The 19,721-nt window shown below is 37.0% G+C and overlaps 1 protein-coding gene across 14 annotated transcripts in view; it reads left to right on the top strand.

Annotated features, from left to right (window-relative positions):
• ZNF382 (zinc finger protein 382) overlaps positions 1–15,896 on the top strand; it is a 33,655-nt gene extending 17,759 nt beyond the window's left edge. For all 14 annotated transcript variants that reach the window (XM_069550472.1, XM_069550478.1, XM_069550483.1 and 11 more), the window contains exon 5: positions 12,536–15,896. In XM_069550472.1, the coding sequence (XP_069406573.1) occupies positions 12,536–13,959 (1,424 nt within the window). In that variant the 3' untranslated portion in view covers positions 13,960–15,896. The remainder of the gene's footprint in view (positions 1–12,535) is intronic.
• The last annotated feature ends 3,825 nt before the right edge of the window (positions 15,897–19,721 follow it).

The raw sequence follows: 19,721 nt of genomic DNA, 5'->3' as shown, positions 1-19,721 counted from the left end.
ATGGTTTAAACTTCTTGCCAGCACCAATAGAAAGCATGCAAGCTCCCTTATTGGCTTGCCCAGGTGTGGGGCAAGAGGTGACAAAAAGGGAGTGGGTCTAGGAATTTGTCAGTCATAAGATATCAAAAATAGAATGACTCTGTTACACATGCAAACACTAAGAAGAAAATGGGAGTGCCTGTAGATCAAAGTAGATTTCAGAACATGGACTATTACAGTGATAAAGCAGAACACTTCATCAGAAATCATAACAATTCTAACAGCTTCAAAATCTTTCAGTTTTTCTCAGCTTTTTATCATTTTCACTACCTAAAGAGTCTTTTTAGAGATTTTCTTTCTAATTGTCCCCTCTATGAAATTTTAATAGTCTGTGTTCTGATCACAGTAGAATTTATCTAGAAATCAAAAGCATTTCTCTAAATTTCCCAAATATTTGGAAATTAATCACATTTCCAAATAACCCATGAATCAAGGAGGAAATCCTAAGGTAAATTAGAAGTTATTCTAAACTGAATGATAATTAAAACAGCATATCAAAATCTGAGATGCAATTATAGCAGCATTAAAAATTTTTTATCACTTTAAATCAGAGCCTCCTGAAACAGGGTTAAATTGTCACCTGAAGTAACTAGAAAAAGAAAAGTAATTTAAACTCAAAAGTTAGTAAGAGGAAAAAACTGACTAAAGCAAAAATCAATGAGATACATAACAGAAGAAGAATAGAGGAAATGAGTGAAGCCAAATGCTGATGCATTAAATTAATAAAATTAAACCATACATTTTATTGTCTTGGGCTCCAAAATCAGTGCAGATGGTGACTGCAGCCATGAAAATAAAAGATACTCACTCCATGAAAGAAAATCTATGATAAAAGCTAGACAGAATATTAAAAAGCAGAGATATCACTTTGCCGACAGAGGTCCAAATGGTCATAGCTATGGCTTTTACAGTAGTCACCTATGGATGTGAGAGTTTGACTATAAAGAAGGCTGAGCACCAAAGAATTCATGCTTCTGAACTGTGGTGCTTCAGAAGACTCTTGCGAGTACCTTGGACAGCAAGGAGATCAAACCAGTCAATCCTCAAGGAAATCAACCCTGAATGTTCACTGGAAGGACTGATGCTAAAACTGAAGTTCCAATTCTTTGGCCACCTGAGGCAAAGAGCTAAGTCATTGGAAAAGATGCTGGGAAAGATTGAGGGCATGAGAAGAAGGTGGTGACAGAGGATGAGATGGTTGGATTGCATCACTAACTCAATGGACATGAGTTTGAGCAAAGTCAGGAGACACTGATGGACAGGGAATCCTGGCATGCTGCAGTCCATGGGGTTGCAAAGAGTTGGACACAACTTAGCACCTGAACAACAACAACAACAATAACAACAGTATAAAAATTAGAAGACATATTACCAATATCAAAAATTAAAGGAGCTACAACACTACAGTTCCTACAGACATTAAAAGAAGTTAGGGTATTCCCTAATAATTTTATACCAACCAATGGAGTAGGGGAGAACACTTCCCAACTTACTTTATAAGACCAGCATTATTTATAATCAACGGTACTCTAAGTATAGAAAACTACACACCAACATCCTTTGTGAAGTGAGATATAAAAATCCTTAATAAAGGGATTTTTATAATATAATTTATATAATGTTAATATTATAAAGTTTAATATATTACTATAAAGCTGAATCTAGCAATATTTTAAAAGGATGATATCTCATGACCAAAAGGAGTTTGTCCAAGGAAAGTAAAGTTAATTTGGTATTCAAAAATCAAGCTATATAATTCACCATGTAAAGGTTAAAAGGTTAAAAAGAAAACCACATAATTATCTCATTAAATGCAGAAAAATAATAAAATTCAATTTCTGTTTATTACAAATCTTTTTTTAGCAATCTATGGGAATTTGCTCAACTTCATAAAGAATATCTTTGAAAAACTTAATAGCTGCCATCACATTCAATAGTGAAAGATTGAATGCTTGTCCTCTAATAAGAGCAAAATCAAAGAAAGGATGTCCATTATCACAAATTCTGTTAGACATTATGTGGGACACAAGTCAGTACAATAAGACAAGAAAAAGAAGTTAAAGGCTACAGATTAGAAAGGGAACTGTCTTCATTTGTAAGTGACATGTTTGTGTACATAGTAAATCCTAAGGAATCTAAAAGAAAAGAACTGTTAGAACTAGTAGTGAATTTAGCAAGTTGGTCATATTTTAGACCAAATTTTGGAAAATTTTGGTCTGAACTTCTACAGTTTTTTTCCTGCTGTATTCTCAATTATATTTTAAATAATTTCATCCTACCCTCTAATTCACTAAAGATTTTAAAAATTCTTTCAGTTTGAGTAATTTCTGTTAGTCTGACTTCCAGTTTACTGATTCTTTGTTCCCTTATATTTGTTATTAAACCCATCCAGTGAATCTTACATTTCAGATTTTTTTTCAGTTTGCATTTCCGTATTTCTCCTGAATATTTCATCTCTTCACCCATATTTTCATCTTTTCTTATAGACTTGTAAACATATTTATCTATTTAGCTATTTTAAGTATCTAAATTATTTTAAATTTAGCTATTTTAAATTTCTAATTTCAACATAGGGTCTGACTGGCTTTTATTCTCCATTTACCTGTTTCTTCTCAGGAAAACTTTAGGTAACATGTTGTGAAGATGTTAGATCATTTTTCTTCTTCTGAGGATTGATGACTTTTAATCTTATCAGTTCAGTTCAATTGCTCAGTTATGTCCAACTCTTTGCAAACCCATGGACCATAGCACGCCAGGCTTCCCTGTCCATCACCAACTGCCAGAGCTTGCTCAAACTCATGTCCATTGAGTTGGTGATGCCATCCAAACATCTCATCCTCTGTCATCCCCTTCTCCTGCTGCCTTGAATCTTTCCCAGCATCAGGGTCTTTTCTAAGGAGTCAGTTCTTCACACAGGTGGCCAAAGTATTGGAGCTTCAGCATCAGTCCTTCCAATGAATATTCAGGACTGACTTCCTTTAAGATTGACTGGTTTGATCTCCTTGGTGTCCAAGGGACTCTCAAGAGTCTTCTCCAACACCACAGTTCAAAAGCATCAGTTCTTTGGCACTCTGCTTTCTTTATGGTCCAACTCTCTGCTTTCTTTATGGTCCAACTCTCACATCTATACATGACTACTGGGAAACCATAGCTTTGATTAGATGGACATTTATCAGCAAAGTAATGTCTGCTTTTTAATATGCTGTCTAAGTTGGTCATAGCTTTTCTTTTAAGGAGAAAGCATATTTTAATTTCATGGTTGCAGTCAACATATGCAGTGATTTTGGAGACCAAGAAAATAAAGTCTGTCCCTGTTTCCATTGTTTCCCTGTCTATTTGCCATGAAGAGGTGGTACCAGATGCCATGATCATAGTTTTCTGAATATTGAGTTTTAAGCCAACTTTTTCACTGTCCTCTTTCACTTTCATTAAGAGGATCTTTAGTTCTTCTTCGCTTTCTGCCATAAAGGTGGTGTCATCTGCATATCTGAGGTTATTGATATATCACCCGGCAATCTTGATTCCAGCTTGTGCTTCATCCAATCCTACATTCACATAATGTATTCTGCACGTAAGTTAAATAAGCAAGGTAACAATATACAGTCTTGAAGTACACCTTTCCCAGTTTGGAAGCAATCCATTGTTCCATGTCTGTTTCTAACTGTTGCTTCGTGACCTGCACGCAGCGCATGTGTGCTGATTGACACTATTGATTTCTCGATAGTCAGGTTAGTGGTCTGGTGTTACCATCTCTTTAAGAATTTTCCCATCCACACAGTCTAAGGCTTTAGCACAGTCAAGGAAGCAGATGTTTTTCTGGAATTCGCTTGCTTTTTCTATGAACCAACTTCTGTTGACAATTTGATCTCTGGTTCTTCTGCCTTTTCTAAATGCAGGTTGAAGTTGAACATCTGGAGGCTCTTGGTTCATATACTTTTGAAGCCTCACTTGGAGAATTTTGAGCATTACTTTGCTAGTGTGTGAGATAAGTGCAGTTGTGTAGTAGTTTGAAGATTGTTTGGCATTGCCTTTCTTTGGGATTGGAATGAAAACTGATCTTTTCCAGTCCTGTGGCCACTGCTGAGATTTCCATATTTCCTGGCATTTTGAGTGCAGCACTTTCACAGCATCATCTTTTAGGATTTGAAATAGCTTAGCTGGAATTCCATCACCTCCACTAACTTTGTTCATAGTGATGCTTCTTAAGACCAACTTGATATTGCATTCCAGGTAGTCTGGCTCTAGGTGAGTGATCACACCATTGTGGTTATCTGAGTCATTAAGATCTTTTTTGTATAGTTCTTCTGTGTATTCTTGCCACCTCTTCTTAATATCCTCTGCTTTATTGGGTCCATACCATTTCTGTCCTTTATTGTGCCCATCTTTGCATGAAATGTTCCTTTGGTATCTCTAGTTACGTTACTGGAGGCTCACATGAATTATTTTGTCAGTTTGCTTTAAAGTTGTTTGAAAAGTGAAAGTCACTCAGTCATGTTGAACTCTTTGTGCCCCCATGTACTATACAGTCCATGGAATTCTCCAGGCCAGAATACTGGAATGGGTAGCCATTCCCTTCTCCAGGGGATCTTCCCAGCCCAGGGATCGAACCCAGGTCTTCCCCATTATAAAGTGAAAGTGAAGTCGTTCAGTCGTGTCCGACTCTGCGACCCCATGAACTGTAGCCCACCAGGCTCCTCCATCCATGGAATTTTCTAGGCAAGAGTACTGGAGTGGGTTGCCATTTCTTTCCCCATTATAGGCTGGTTCTTTTATCAGCTGAGCCACCAGGGAAGCTCTTTAAGTGTTTAGGTTATGTTTATTTCCATTTCAGTTTTGCCTTTAGTTTTATGTTACTGCTCTAAGTCCTCGGATACAGCCTTTACTCCTAATACATGGCCATTATGGGATTTCAATAGAAAGACTGAAGTTTTAATCAGATTCTTCTAACTTGGCACAGGACTGGAATTATTAAAAACTATTTTTATAGGGTTGAGTTAACTGCAGATATCTTTGCTTGATTCTTACAGTGTTCCAGCTTTCTTTTCCCTTTATGCTCCTTGTAGTCTTGCCCTGTGGAAATGAAGTTAACCAACGTTTTGTGGAGGGGTTTATGCTAATGTTGCGGCTTTCCTTCTATATTTTTTTCTTTCTTGGATTCTGTCCTCAGTTTACAGCCACTCTGCTACTCCTGAACTCTGATGTCTGATTTTTCAGTACATGATGACTCCTACTTTCTATTTCTATTTCTACTTGAGATCTGTCCCCTGTGTGCTGCATGAACTGCCAGAATACACAGTGGAAGACCTGGATAAATGTAGATCTTATTGCAGTAGGGTTTCTTTCTTTCAAAGTTTGCATCCACTCCAGTTTCTGCCTGCTTTTGATCATTCTTTAGTGCCTTCAAGGAAGTTAGTCATCAGTTGGAAGGTTCTTTTGATACAGACTTCTTTGCTGTTACCAGAATCTGAATGTCTGAATCAGCAGTTCTCAAACTTTTTAGTCTTAGGACTTATTTATACTCTTAAGAATTAAAAGAACTTTGTGCATGTTTGTATACCCTATTCGAAATTACAACAAAATTTAAAATATTCATTTATTTCATTTAAAAAGAACAATATAAAAATAACAAACTAATATTGACATAAAAATCATATTTTTACCAAAAAAAAAAAAACCTTTTCCAAAAGAAAAAAATGAGCAAAGGGACATTGTTAGATGATTGAAGTTTATTTACTATCCTACTGAACAGAAGATAGCTGATTTTCACATCTGATTCTACATTTAGTCTGTTGCAATATGTTATTTTAATTGAAATATGTGGAGAAAATCTTCCTTCATGCATTTATGTAGTTTGACAGAGAAATTTTTAAAAGCCTTTTTAGATTGTCATGGGTATTCTAAATTAATACAACACCCAAGCTTACTTGGTAGTTCCTAAACAGTACCATTTAACAACTGGTTATTTCTAAACAGTTAGTTGTAATATAAAATCTGAAATTATAACAGTGAACTTTGGTGTGGACTATTACATAAAATCCAGTGGTCTATTTAAATATTTTCCCCATGCATTGTTTTGTAACACTATATATTGGTCATTTGGAAAGTAACAGTTCACTGGTATATACAGGTCTGCCAAATTTTTACATGTTTCCATATACCGTATTTTTTAAAAACCCCAAACCCGCACGTGTTAGTATTATCAGGAATTTCATTATAAAAGTCTTTTAAGTATTGGTAAATTGACAAGCAAACCATAGCAAATATAAGCTTTCTTACATAAAGATTTATACTTAAAAGCTTGAACTTTATCATAGGTAACAAGTATTGGGAGATGTTTTCTTTGAATAGACAGGTTCGCATTGTTCAAGAAAATGTCTACCAGATACCCACAACTGAATAATAGTCAGTGTTTTTTCAAGTAAAACTGCTGTTCCACAAATTGTAGATATTCAGCTCTCAACTCAAATAATTATACCAGCACTTTTCCTCACGAAATATGATTGGCCCTTGAACAATACACATTTGAACTGTGCAGATCCACTTATATGCAACTTTTCTCAACAGCAAATTCTATATGACTGCAGGGTCCACAGTTGGCTGAATCTACAGGTGTGGAACTGTGGGTTTGGAGGAACTGAGGACCAACTATAAGTTATAGGCAGATTTTTGACCAGGCAGAGGGTTGGTACCCTTAACTCACATAGAACATTATAAATATATGTTCTCAACGGTGGAGATCTAATAAATTAATAAAATTAGTGAAGTTTTTTTTTCCCTTGTGTGTGGTAGTTAGAAATGCAGTGTTTCCTATTGTAGATTGGTGCCAGTGCTTTGATACAATGCTTTTGAACTGTGGTGTTGGAGAAGACTCTTGAGAGTCCCTTGGACTGCAGGGAGATCCAACCAGTCCATTCTGAAGGAGATCAGCCCTGGGATTTCTTTGGAAGGAATGATGCTAAAGCTGAAACTCTAGTACTTTGGCCACCTCATGCAAAGAACTGACTCATTGGAAAAGACTCTGATGCTGGGAGTGATTGGGGTCAGGAGGTGAAGGGGACGACCGAGGATGAGATGGCTGGATGGCATCACTGACTCGATGGACGTGAGTCTGAGTGAACTCCAGGAGTTGGTGATGAACAGGGAGGCCTGGCATGCTGCGATTCATGGGGTCGCAAAGAGTCGGACACGACTGAGCAACTGAACTGAACTGACTGAATGTGCCAGCATTTTACCCACTGTATCAATCATTTTTAAAAAATTTGCATTTTATGATGTTTTGACATCTTTAGGGAGCCTACTAGCTAATGAGAGATTGCCCTTCCCAGAGCTAGCCAATTCCTAGAGATAGTAAACAAACAACTTGTTGGTGAACCAACTTTTCATATACAGATGAACCAGTGGCAGTTCCGTATCCTTAACCACCTCCTTTATCTAACTCACAGACACCAAAGCAATATTTTCTCTGCCCTGAGTCACCAGGACCAGGTATCAGACAACTGGAGATCACCCCTATATCCCATGACATGCCAACACTGTTCAAACTAACTGACCCTAAGCTGTTTGCCCTGCCTTGCCTTTCCATGGATGTAAGCCCAGTAAAAGCTCTGGTGTAGGCTTTCCCCTTGCTTCTTTCTGCTTCCTGACCAAACCTGGTGCTTCCCCATGTGGTTCTGCATGGCATGGCATAGGTCCTCCTCTCAGGAATGGTAATAGGAAATTTTCTTTTAACAACATGAGCATCTCTGTGTCATCATTCCATCACCTCTATAAATTAAAATTCCATGAGACACCCACTATTGCTCTTGTCATTAGTGTAAATAAGAACATAATTTAAAATACTATTATTTTTGTTAATCATGAAGTGTTATTATATTATTACTTTTTTGCCACACTATGCAGCATGCTGGATCTTAATTCCCCAACCAGGGAAATTGCACTCATTTCCCCTGCATTAGGAGTACGGAGTCTTAACCACTGGACTACCAAGGAAGTCCCAGTGAAATGTTATTACTAACAAAAATAGTTTTGACTTTGTAGACCTCCCATAAGAATCTCTTGGAAACTGTTGGTTTAGGCCTTTCTTATTTTTCGTCTCTTTCTTTAACATTTCAGCTCTTTATCTTTCTTCTTTTATTATAGTCTTCTATTTATAGGCATTCATAAATCTAAAATATAAAATTTTAAAGGGTAATCATTGCTAATATTTATCTTCCTCTTAATCTTCATTTTCTTTTCTTCCTTTCCCCTTCTAGTTGTTTCCTGCACTTAGTCTCATGTCCCATTCTTACTGTGAGACCTACTATCAAATTTCAAAATCCATATGCCTCACACTAAAGTGATAATTTCAGTATCACTTCATTTGAATACATTTCTTCCCAATAAATCTCCATGTTTCATAACATAGTGCTCAGATGCCTGATATGTACCCACTTTGATTGGGGTGAAAAATATATCCTGTGTCCCTGAGTGTCTTTTTCATCTTGCTCACTTTTCTTCCCTCTGAAAAAATAAATATTTGTTGAATAAATGGATTTTATTTCAGTAGGCTCTCATCAGTATCCTTAAAGGATCTTTCTTCATCCTCAGTTCTTATCTTTATAACAGCCACATAAGCTTTAATAATCTGATCCATTCTCAAGTTGTGATATCTTTGTTTTATGTGAATGGCTTTCAAATAGCCATTTTCAGCGCATTTCTCCCACTTGGACTGTACTGGTATATTTTAATCTGCTTACAGCAATATAGTGATCACATGTCTCATCCTTTCAGTTATTGATATTTTAGAAATAATAGATAGCCATTAACAGGAAGGAGATCCAACCAGTCCATTCTGAAGGAGATCAGCCCTGGGATTTCTTTGGAAGGAATGATGCTAAAGCTGAAACTCCAGTACTTTGGCCACCTCATGCAAAGAGTTGACTCATTGGGAAAGACTCTGATGCTGGGAGGGATTGGGGGCAGGAGGAGAAGGGGACGACAGAGGATGAGATGGCTGGATGGCATCACTGACTCAATGGACGTGAGTCTGAGTGAACTCCAGGAGTTGGTGATGGACAGGGAGACCTGACGTGCTGCGATTCATGGGGTCGCAAAGAGTTGGACACGACTGAGCGACTGAACTGAACTTTATTTTATCTTTGTTTCTATATCTTTTCTTACTGTAGTTAGCTTCTTAAATATCAGGTTGATTTCATCATCTCTGCTATATTTCAAAAATTAGCTTTCAACAATTTGTGTTTATTTCACTCCATGAAATAGCTTTACATCCTATCATATTCTTATTTGCCACTGACATCTTCCAAAGTAAGAACCATGTCATTTCAGGTGTGGACTGCTGTAATTACTGTTTGGATTTGCTATGATTTTTTTTCTAGTTCTTTCAGTTTTCTTTCAGTCAATATGCAAAAAAAAAAGATATCCCCTTATTATATGAAATTTAAATCCTTTCTTTTTCAAGGGCTGACAATAATATCCCATCTGTTCATTCCACGTGTATTTCCTTTTTTGACTGAGAACTCCTGCTCATCTCTGTTCTAGTCTCCCAAATGTACAGCTGGACCTTTCATTATGTGACAGCTGCTGTATACTTATAGCAATACTTGGAAAGTCAACCAACTACAAAATAAGAGAGTAAAACAGTACACACAAAGGCATCTTTATTTCTGATACCAACTGTAAATTCAGGAATCCCAAGATTTGTGTCAATAGTTTGCTATAAGAACTTAACAAAACTTACTGAAAGCTGTAAGTTATGGTTTGTAAGAGAAAAATACAAATTAAAATTAGCCAAGGGGAGAATTGCATAGAGCAGAGTCCAGGAAAGTACCAAACACAGAGCTTCTAGTTGTCTGCTCTCTGTGGAATCAGGGACAGCATTATGTCCCTGTGACAGTTCTTACAGAATATTGCCAGCCAGGGAAGGTTCACGCAAGCCTAGAGTCCAGAGTTGGTTATAGTAGGGCTCTGTCACATAGGATGCCTGACTGCCCATGTGGCTGACCTAAGTTTCCCTCCCCATAAGAGACTGAACTAATATTCTGGGACCCAAACCCCCACTTAAGTCACATTGTTGGTGTGACTCAAAGAACCCCCCCAGCCTAAATCACATTTTTACTTTCTAGCTGGCCAAAGGTTCCCAGGCAAATAAATACTCCTCTAAGACATGACATTCCAAGGATTTAGAGATTACCTCCCAGAAGACGAAGGCAAATGTCAAGACTTCTCTTTGAGTAAGAATTATATTCTTTCCAACACAATACTACATATCCTTGAGTTAAAAGATAAAATTTTACTTCCACATGACATATTCCTTGCTGACTCCAGAGCATGTCAGCTCCTGTTTTTCTGCATTCACATTATACTTAGTGTCTGTAACACACAAACAGAACCATCCTCTGATATGATCTAGTAATTTGCTACCTTATTCAACATGGTTTTATCTGAGGCCTCTTTTCCTATCTGATTAACAATTCCCTCAAAATAAGGTCCACTCTTTTACTTTTCCTTACTGTAGCTTGTAAGAGAGGCTAGACATTCAATAGTTACCTGATTGATGGCCTATGATAGTATGCAAGGAAATTATCTTTTTCATCCATTCAGAAATCATTTAAACGGTAAGTTCTTTTTATATATACATGCCAAGATGATCATATCCCTTTACCACTCTTAAATGTGTTAATGTATACTCAGAAGATTTCAAAGAAGATAGTTAATTAAATATTGACTTCAAAGTTTTAGTTGGGAAGGCATTCTTATCAAATCGAGCATTTTACATATAATATATTAAAATAGCAACAAATCTTGTTGAAAGATTATTTGAAATGGATGGTCCAGACTATAAAATTATATACTAATTTCAGACATTGAAGAGTAGAGAGAATATATGGAGGCTTTTGGATAAATTGGATAGTAGAATGTCCCTGGAGGAGGTTCAAGTTGTCAGGAAGGCAGTATAATTCCCATTACTGATACAGATTAGTTTTGTGTGTCCTAGAACTACACATAAATGAAATATGTACTCTTTTGCATGAAGTTTTATATCTAAAAATGTTTGGTATTCATCTCTTTTGTCATTATGTTTCAGTTGGTTTTTTCCTTTTTATTGCTGAATAGTATTCCATTATATACATTTCATGGTAGTATTCTATTTTATAAATACATGATCCTACCATGCATATCTGGTGGAACAATTTTAAAGATAGATACGGTATCAGTTGTTTACACTTTCATGACTTGTTTGATGTGATAAAAAGGCTATTGTAAATAAGATGCAAATAAGATTCATCATAAGTAAGATGAGTCCATATTTAAAATTGCCCCATCAGATATGGGTGGTAGTAAGGTAAAATAGTAAGATATAGCCAAGAAGTTTTAAGAAAATAATAGATCAACCAGTACCATACACATATATTAAAGCATTCAGTCTTTCATAGCTCCAGTAGGGAATAGCAGAGTCCCAGAGGGTGCTAGTGGTAAAGAACCTGCCTGCCAGTGCAGAAGACATAAGAGATGTGGGTTCAATCTCTGGGTCAGGAAGATCCCCAGAAGAAGGGCACAGCAACCCATTCCAGTATTCTTGCCTGGAGAATTCCATGGACAGAGAAGCCTGGCAGGCTATGCTCCATAGGGTCACAAAGAGCTGAACACAACTGAAGCAACTTAGCACATATGCACTGCATTGGGAGGAAAACTTGAAGTCATCCTTCCCTAAAACTGAAAAAGTAATTTAGCAAATTGAAGAGAGGAAGAGTTATAATTGATGGTCAAGAGAATTTAGTTCTTGATCATCTCTAGAAGAATAAATTGATGGTAGCAGCAATCAGAATACAACAGTGATTATATTCATGTTGCAAATATCCTTTTCCTGTGGTTTATTTTATAATTCCTAAGGGAATTATGTTTCCCCAATACCCCTTTCAATGAAAAAAATTAGTTATGTGGAGAGTTAGGGTCAAGACTATAGACTAGTGTGTCTGTTAGCACTAGGAAATGAGTGACTGAAAAAGTTCATTTGCCATGGATGGGCTCAATACAAGTGAGGAAGAAACAAATGGAAGTATTTTATAACACTTATTTAGTCATTAGGGAATAAATATATAGTTTTTCATCATCACCTGAACATTTTCAATACTTACTGTTAGTACCCTTGATAGGCTCACTCCATTATCTCTGAATCTGCCTGTTCCAAGAACAGTCCTGCTTTCACTATCCTTTGTCTTCTGCTTACTTGCCCTTTTATTATACCTGCTCAGTGTAGCTTATATTTACAACATCCCAAAGATATGTGTTGTTTGCTTACGGTAGTTTTTCCTCATTTTAACAGTGTAGCAGGGTTTGTGTTTGTTACATACATTTGCCCTCCCAGAGGTAATTTATTTTAGGCTTTCTGTAGACTAAAATAGTGTGATAGACAGGCCCACCATGGATTGTTTGTATTATTTATCTTATCCATAATGTTTACATGGAGGCTTACTATTGTTAATTGTATTTTTTCTAGAAGAAGATTGGAAAGCTGAAGATGTTTTAGTGAAATTCAAAGAATACCAAGACAGGCATTCTAGGTCAGTTATATCCATCAACCACAAAAGACTAATAAAAGAGAGAAGTAACATTTGGGGGAAAACATTTACTATCGACAAGAACCGTATTATTTCAGAAACAACACTACATGAATATAAACCTGATGGAAAAGTTTTAAAAGATATTTCAGAATTAGTCATTAGAAATATAAGTCCTGTAAGAGAGAAGTTTAGTGAGAGTAATGGATGGGAGAAATCACTCCTTTACACTAAACATGAGAAAATTCATGCAGCAGTGAATCTCTGTAAACAAACAGAAAGGAGTCTCAGTGGTAAACAAGAGCTTATTCAACATCGGAAGGTTCAAACTCCAGAGCAACCATTTGAACATAATGAATGTGAAAAACCCTTCCTTATGAAAGGAATGTTACTTACGCATACCAGAGCTCACGGAGGAGAAAAATCCTGTGAATACAATAAAGATGGCACAGCCTTCATTGAAAAGTCAACTCTCAATGTCCACCAACAAAATATTATGGAGAAGAAGCCCCACTCATACAGCAAATATGGGAAATTCCTCTGTAGGAAGTCCATTTTTATCATGCATCAGAGATCTCAAACAGAAGAGAAACCCTTTCATTGTCCTTACTGTGGGAATAACTTTAGAAGGAAGTCGTACCTCATTGAACATCAACGAATTCACACAGGTGAGAAACCTTATGTTTGCAGTCAATGTGGAAAAGCCTTTCGTCAAAAGACAGCCCTCACTCTTCATGAGAAAACACACTTAGAGGGGAAACCCTACATTTGTATGGATTGTGGGAAGTCCTTCCGCCAAAAGGCAACCCTTACTAGACATCACAAAACACATACAGGAGAGAAGGCCTATGAATGTACTCAATGTGGAAGTGCTTTTAGAAAGAAGTCTTACCTTGTTGATCATCAGAGAACACACACAGGGGAGAAACCATATCAATGTAATGAATGTGGGAAGGCATTTATCCAGAAGACAACCCTCACTGTACATCAGAGGACTCACACAGGAGAGAAACCCTATATTTGCAATGAATGTGGGAAGTCCTTCTGCCAAAAGACAACTCTCACTCTCCATCAGAGAATTCACACAGGGGAGAAACCCTATATTTGTAATGAATGTGGGAAGTCCTTCCGCCAGAAGGCAATCCTCACTGTTCATCAGAGAATACATACAGGAGAGAAATCCAATGGATGTCCTCAGTGTGGGAAAGCCTTTAGTAGGAAATCTAACCTCATTCGCCATCAGAAAACTCACACTGGAGAGAAACCATATGAATGTAAAGAATGTGGGAAGTTCTTCAGTTGTAAGTCAAACCTCATTGTCCATCAAAAAACTCACAAGATAGAAACTGTGAGAATTCACTAAAACATGTGACTTTTCTGGTGAAAATTTTTAAAGTCATAGTAAATCCTGTACATGAGGTTGCTTGCAAGTGTATTAATATTAAACAGTTTAAAGTACTGTAGCATATTTATCTACTATTTGCTAGCCCACAAAACACATAAAAAGAATTATGAGATAAATGATAAAAGTCACTGAAAATACAAGCTTAAAATTTTATTAACTTCACCATACATAAATTCTAAAGTCAAGTTGCTAAAAACATTTAAAATTGCTTATTTAAAATTTTAACATATAACTTTTTGTGACCCAGTATTAAGCACTAGGCTACCTGACCGTGGTCCCTGGACCACACTGTGAACAGAACTGCTTTAAAAGAAAGGAGGTGTGACTGTATTTCTTACTGCAAATACGGAATAAAAGTTATCTCCTCAGTTAACCACAGTTCTAACTCCTAACATTATTAATTAGTTTTTGCATATTATAAATCTTTATATAAAGTAGATTATACATCATGTATTCTTTCATATATGACTTGTTTCATCCATCACTATGTCTTTAAAACTCATCATTAGTGCATGTTGGAGAAATTTATTTATTTTCATTCTGTATAAAATTTCACTATATAATACATTTCAGTTTATCCAATGGACAACTTCAGTTTATCCAACTGTTAATGGACTTTTTTTTATTGTTTACAGCTTAGGGTCATAATAAATAATGCTTCTTCAAACATTTATATTTAGGTGTACATATATTCATTTCTCTTGTGTATATACTTTACACATATATACTTAGGAATGAAATTGCCGGGCCCTGGGATATGTGTATACTGGTACTACCAAACAATGCGTAACTTTGATGTTAGGAGATAATTCACTCTGAAGGAAGACAGCTGTATATATTATCAACATGGTGATGGTTCAAATGTGAGAATGCATACTAGAGGGAAACTATGAATGTTGTGAAACCTGGGAATTCAAATAGAATGGATATTCAAAGATTTTTAGTGACAACTCAAATCCTAAATACTAGATACAGGTTATAAATGTGAAACTGCCTTCAGCCATAAGATTGTCCATTTGAAATCAAAGTCATGCTGTAGGAAGAGAGGGACCTAGTGTCTTCCTTGCTCAACATGAGAGAATTCTAACTGGATGGAACAGTATCTTACTGGTCATATGAAAATGATGAATATGGAAAAAGCTTAGAACCACAGATCAGATCTTTACATCACTAGGGAATTCACAATGGACGTGAATACTTAAAATGGAATGATTAGTCATAACTCACGTCTATACAGTAGCAAAGAATTCATACTAAAGAAAGAAAGATTGACAAGGCAACAGATGAGGCTTTCAACTCTTAACTCTGGGGAAAGCTATTTCTATGAAAGAAGTCCAACCATACCAAGATCATGATGCTAGAGAGTCAGTTGTCCATAGCCCCAGCTAAGCACCAAGTCATTATCCATTATCTGCCAAATATCAATGACCAATCTGGGGCAAGTCAAGTCTTTGGATGACTAGGCACTGCTGGCATCCAACTGGAACCACATAAGAGACCCTCTGCCCTCAAGCAGTAACTGCTCAGCTGAGGCCTTCTCAAATTTCTGACCCTCAAGAATAAATGGTTACATTTTAAAATTTGATGGATTAAAGTAAGAGGAAAATAATCTCTCAGTATCTGTATTGTAAAAATAAAGGTATGAATATTTGGATTCCAGAGTCAAAGAGCAAAAGTGTGGTGACTACTAGGTGATCTTGATGTGAGCAAAAACTGGCCCTGAAATACAGCTGAAGTTTGGGCTGTATATTTTGTTTACAACCACATACCTAAATACCAACTCAGTGAGGAGTTCATATACCTATTTTTTATTTTTCTCCTTCTGTGGTAGTAAGTTATAGTTATCAACTTGATTACTTATTCAAATGTATACTTCCCAATTTTGAAAAAAAAAATTAGCCCCAAAATACCAACAGTGGACAATGCAGAAGGAAGTTAAGTCTGTCTTTGAAAGGTCTTCTGCAGAGTCATTTCATGAACTAAGGTGCAGACAAATCAAGATATAGAATCCAATGTACATTAAGTACAGCCATGCCCGTGTAGGTGGTAACCTGGAATGCCTTGAAGAGAGTCTAAAGTTTTGCTTTTGAACAATTATTTACATATAAGCTACTTCTCAGGAAAATTAAGCCCAATGGTTTTTATTTTGGTGTGAACCAGAATTGGGCTATCTTTCAGTCTCCTGTGTGAAGATTTCTTGAAGAAGTTGGAAGTGTTCTTTTTCATTGATTTTTATGGGTCCTTATTTTATGAATTGATTAATATATGAAATGAGGACTTTTCATCTAACTTTGGTCAGTGATGTTTGTGTAGCTCTGAGGAGTGGACATGGTTCTGGCATTCTAATCCACTTATTCCTAAATATATATGACAGGATAGGAATTAATTTGCAAATTCATTCTTTGTAGACCTAACTGCAAGGTCCTAGGACACAAGAGAATATGTACAAAGATTTCATCAGTTCAAAAGGACTAACAAAACTCCACAGACTATATACATTTAATGTTGTTGAGTCACTAAATTGTGTCCAACTCTTGTGACTCAATGGACTGTAGCCCTCCAGGATCGTCTGTCCATGGATTTCCCAGGCAAGAATACTGGAGTGGGTTGCCATTTCCTTTTCCAGGGGATCTTCTGACCCAGGAATCTAACCCACATCTCTTGCCATGGCAGGCAAATTCTTTACCAGTGAGCCACCAGGGAAGCTCATATACTATTTAATGCTTTCATTTAAAAGCAAAAGATGTAGCTTACCAAGAGAAAAGGTAGGTAAGCATTTGGTTGGGGGTGTCTGAGAATCATTCAGGTGCAAGTTCCACAGTGTCCTTATTCACATAGAGACTGCACTCTACCTCCAGATAGAACCAGTAAGATTTATGTGAATCTTGGGAGAGCTCAAGGCAGAAGTTCCCCAAAAGGACTTTTATGCCCCTTTGTTCACTGGTCACATAGTCAAAGTGGGCTCTAATCATTTATATGAGTAAAATAATTGACTCTGGGGGTCTTCAGGGAAAATTTCAACTTCAAACAGCATCTTATGTATCCCTCTGCCTTATGTCAATCAAACTCAATGCCAGACATTCAGTTATCATGGAGATAATGTTAGAACTTTTCCAGTCTGATTCAGTTCAGTTCAATCATTCAGTCGTGTCTGACTCTTTGCGAACCCATGGCCTGCAGCAAGCCAGGCGTCCCTGTCCATAACCAACTCCCGGAGCTTACTCAAATTCATGGCAGTTATAAATCAAATTTCCAGTCTAACTATAAATCTAATCCATCCTACAAACATGGTTCCTATATCTCCTATGTATTTTCTGATAATCTGTGTATGTGAACAAGCATGTTGCCTCACTTCTCATGTCCCCAGCATCTGCATAGTGCATCTCAAACCTGAAACATTCTTGCCAGGTAGTGCTTGAATATTGTGGTCTAGCAATAGAGTCAGACTTATCATGCCCTGCCTTATAAGTAATATGCAACAGTTAAAGTACAGATATCAATACTGGTCTCTAATATTCATCTGGGATATTGTACCATTTGAGATATTCATCAGTTTATAATCTGGGACTTTTCAAAATCATAGATGTGTGACAATATCAAGTACCGATGAGGGTGTGGAACAACTAGAACTTTGATACAATGCTAATGGGAATGCAAAGTTGTAAAACACTGGAAAACAATTTGGCAGTTTCATAAAAAGTTAAACATATTTCTCATGTGACTCAGCAATCCCACTTACATTTAGTGTAGAGAAATAAAAACACATGTTCACACAAAAGCCTATTCATGCATGTCTATAGTAGTAGTATTTATAATCACTAAAAACTGGAACAACCCAAATGTTCTTCAGTGGATAAATGGACACACCATGGTATATTCACTCAATAAAATTACTCAACAACAAAAATGGACTACTGACACGTGCAACATTATGGATGAAACCAGCCTCAAAAAGTTACATACTTTATGGTTTCATTTATACATTATGGAAAATGTAAAAATATAAATATCCAAAATATATCAGTGGTTGCCAGGGATTAGGGGTGTCTGAATAGAAAGGGGATGCATGAGGGAATTCCTTGAGGTGTTGTAATTGTTTTGAATACTGTTTGTGGTCATAAATATAAAAATACATATGTGAAAAATCATAGACGTGTACATATCAAAAATAGTGAATTGTAGTAGTAACATCTCTAAGACTGTGGAATTGAACATGTCTCATAGAAATTTGAACAATTTGAACAACCATCCCCATGAAATTACAACACGGGTGGATCACAGAAATGAAAGATAGACTGAAGAGGATAATAAGGACAATTTCACACTACCTGTGTTACTTGTTCCTCAAGCCTGTGCAGTGAAGCATGAAGCGATGCACCCTCTGCATGGAGGGAAGGAAAGTGAAGTGAGAACCCATCCTTGTCACAGACCCAAGCACCAGCCTCCCCATTGAACCCTCAGGTAAACCAATATGATTCAGAATCAGGCCTGCTCCTGTGAACCCAAACACCAAGCTCCAGGCTGCCCAACCCAGCATCACACTGGCCCTATAGACCCAGGTGCCAGTCTGGCACCCATGGACCCTGGAGCCCATGGACCTAGGCTCCAGGCCTGCCCCCAAAAATAGATCCTTCTATGCTTATAAACCTCTCTAATGTATTAAAATGAAAAAGTAGGCTAAATGTGGACTGATGAGAATATCATGAATCATGGATTATGATTAATCCAGTTTTGTCCAAAGAATTTTTAAAAGTTAATTCCTGGAAGAATAGAAGTGACAGCTATAGTTACAAAAGCAGATGACTATAAGACTCATTAGGAGAGATTTTAGTTTTCAATTATTTTGGGTAATTAAAAAATAATTTATTTTTGTCTATACTTGGTCTTTGTTTCTGTGTGGGCTTTTCCCTAGTTACAGAGAGCAGGGGCTACCCTCTAGGTTCGATGTGTGGGCTTCACATTGTGGTGGCCTCTCGTTGCAGAGCATGGGTTCTAGGGAAAGTGGACTTCAGTAGTTATGCCTCCCGGGCTCTAGGGCACCGACTCAGTAATTGTTATGGCATATGGGCTTAGTTGCTGCATGGCATGTGGGATCTTCCCAGATCAGAGATCGAATCTGTGTCTCCTACATTGGCAGGCAGATTCTTAACCATGAGCCACCAGGGATGCCCTGAATATTTTTAAAATTTTATTTGTTATTGGTTGCCCTGGGTTTTCATTGTTGCAAGTGGCCTTTACTAGCTGAAGTGAGTAGTGGCTTCTTTTGTTGAAGCAGGCTCTAGGCTTACAGGCTTCAGTAGTTGCAGAATGTGGGCTTCAGTAGTTTCAGCACATGGACTCAATAGTTGCAGAGCACAGGCTCTAGAGCACAGGCTCAGTAATTGTGGTGGAAGGGCTTTGTTGCTCTGCAGCATGTGGGATCTTCCCAGATTAGGAATCAAACCCATGTGTCCTGCATTGGCAGGCAGATTCTTTACCACTGAGCCACAAGGGAAGCCCTATTTTGGGTAATTTTTGAATTTTATAGTATTGCTTTCATTTCCTAATATTTTCAACTACAAAATTAATGTATCAAAATACACATATACTCTCATGATTGGGAATTTACCAATAGAAATATGACAATGTAAGAATGTTTATTACACCATCATTTCTGGTGAAAAAGTAGAAACAAATGTCTACAGTAGGAGATGGTTCAAAATACTGGCCTACATCCCATA

Source organism: Ovis canadensis, chromosome 14 (assembly GCF_042477335.2).
Source record: "Ovis canadensis isolate MfBH-ARS-UI-01 breed Bighorn chromosome 14, ARS-UI_OviCan_v2, whole genome shotgun sequence".
Classification (NCBI taxonomy): Eukaryota; Metazoa; Chordata; class Mammalia; order Artiodactyla; family Bovidae; genus Ovis; species Ovis canadensis.
The sequence above is the reverse complement of the archived record's forward strand: the minus strand, read 5'-3'. Positions and strand labels throughout refer to the sequence as shown.